General features: G+C 47.4%; 1 protein-coding gene across 5 annotated transcripts in view; it reads right to left on the bottom strand.

Annotated features, from left to right (window-relative positions):
- Arhgef11 (Rho guanine nucleotide exchange factor 11) overlaps nt 1–1,429 on the bottom strand; it is a 112,588-nt gene extending 111,159 nt beyond the window's left edge. For 4 of the 5 annotated variants that reach the window (XM_010643773.3, XM_033758216.1, XM_010643776.3 and 1 more), the window contains exon 1: nt 383–1,429. In XM_010643773.3, the coding sequence (XP_010642075.1) occupies nt 383–414 (32 nt within the window). In that variant the 5' untranslated portion in view covers nt 415–1,429. The remainder of the gene's footprint in view (nt 1–382) is intronic. The other variant, XM_010643774.3, reaches the window with a different exon arrangement.
- Nucleotides 1,430–1,435: the final 6 nt, after the last annotated feature.

Genomic DNA, 1,435 nt, shown 5'->3' with positions numbered 1-1,435 from the left:
AAGCCGGTCCCGTACCCACCCCGGGAGCTCACATGACCAGGCTTGCTCCGGCCTCCCAGCCCTAGGCTGGCAAGTCGGGGATCCGAACGCTGCCTCTAGCCTGACAAAAGTCAAAAGCCAATGGAAACATTTCCCCCTCCTTCCCCGCTCTGGCTTCCTAGCTTACTGCTTACATGAAAAGACACTGAATCAGGAGGCTTGTTTGAATACGGACACACACAGAGGCCACATCAACACACGCCAACAATCCTCAGCGACCAAGGCTCCCACCCCACCACAGCCCACCCTGACTTGTTTTTGTAACCCTTTATCAAAATGCAACACCCTCCTCCCAGCCCAGCCTTCCGTAAGTGGTGAAAAACCAAACTGTTAGCACACCTACCTGTCTATACTCTGGGGTAACCTTACACTCATGGTTTCTCAGCGTCTTCACGGTTCCAGAATCTTGAAGCTTTGGTCTTGATCAGAACTGAATCCCTTGCAAATTTTTAAGAAAGACGAAAGGAGGACCTCCCAACTTGCAGATTGAATCCTTTTTCTTCCAGCTCTCAGGACCCTGGCAACTGAAGCTCCATTCTACTTTTACCAGTTAACATGGTCTCCTTCCTCAGCCCCCTTTCCCTCCCGCTTCCTCAAAGAGGAAAAACTGTGACCTTCTCGGAAACCAAAATCCCAACCACAAATCTCTTCAAGGTTAGCACTATGCGCTAAAAAATGAATCACAGAAAGAACGTGCCTTCAAAACATCAGTCTTAACTGCAAAACACAGATAAAAACCATCCTTTTAATCCAGTTTTCCCAGCTGTCCTCCTGTTGGCAACGGAGCCTCAAGCTCCAAACGAGGGGGGGGGATAATTCTCTGGTCTTCAACGCTTAAAATGACAAGAGCAGATAATATGTTCGAGAGAGCGAATCAAAAAATTTGAATAAATCCGAAATGGCACTTGGAAAAAAATCTTCCAGCTGATCTGCACGGTAAAAAAAAAATAAATAAATAAAACCATACAATAGTATGTACACAACAGCACTCCTCCCAGGTCCAGTGCAACCTTGGGACACAAAATCTGTGGATTTCTTAAAAAAAAAAAAAAAAAAGCTTTTACATTAAAGGTTTAAAGGCTTTGAAATTCTGAAATGCGCCAATCACACCGAAAAATTAAAAAACAAAAATCACAGAACACCTGAAAAGCAGTGTTTTTTTTACCTTTAGGACGAGAGCAAGAGCCGAAACCAGAGAAGCTCTGAAAATATCCCCTGCTTTTTCCTTCGGACTCCAGGTTTCCCGCACCTAGCCCAGCCCTCACTCGGCCTTTCTCCGAGAGCCGATTTCCTGAGTCGGTCCTGCCGTTTCGCTCCTCCACATCCAGGCTCCGAAAGCCTCCCTCGCCTCAGCCTCCATGAACCGGGGTCCGCGCCCTCGCCGGCCGCTCTCGCT

Source organism: Fukomys damarensis, unplaced genomic scaffold (assembly GCF_012274545.1).
Source record: "Fukomys damarensis isolate Sample0158 unplaced genomic scaffold, DMR_v1.0_HiC HiC_scaffold_33, whole genome shotgun sequence".
NCBI classification, from domain to species: Eukaryota; Metazoa; Chordata; class Mammalia; order Rodentia; family Bathyergidae; genus Fukomys; species Fukomys damarensis.
Note: the sequence above shows the minus strand (reverse complement) of the source record. Positions and strands in the feature narration are given on the sequence as shown.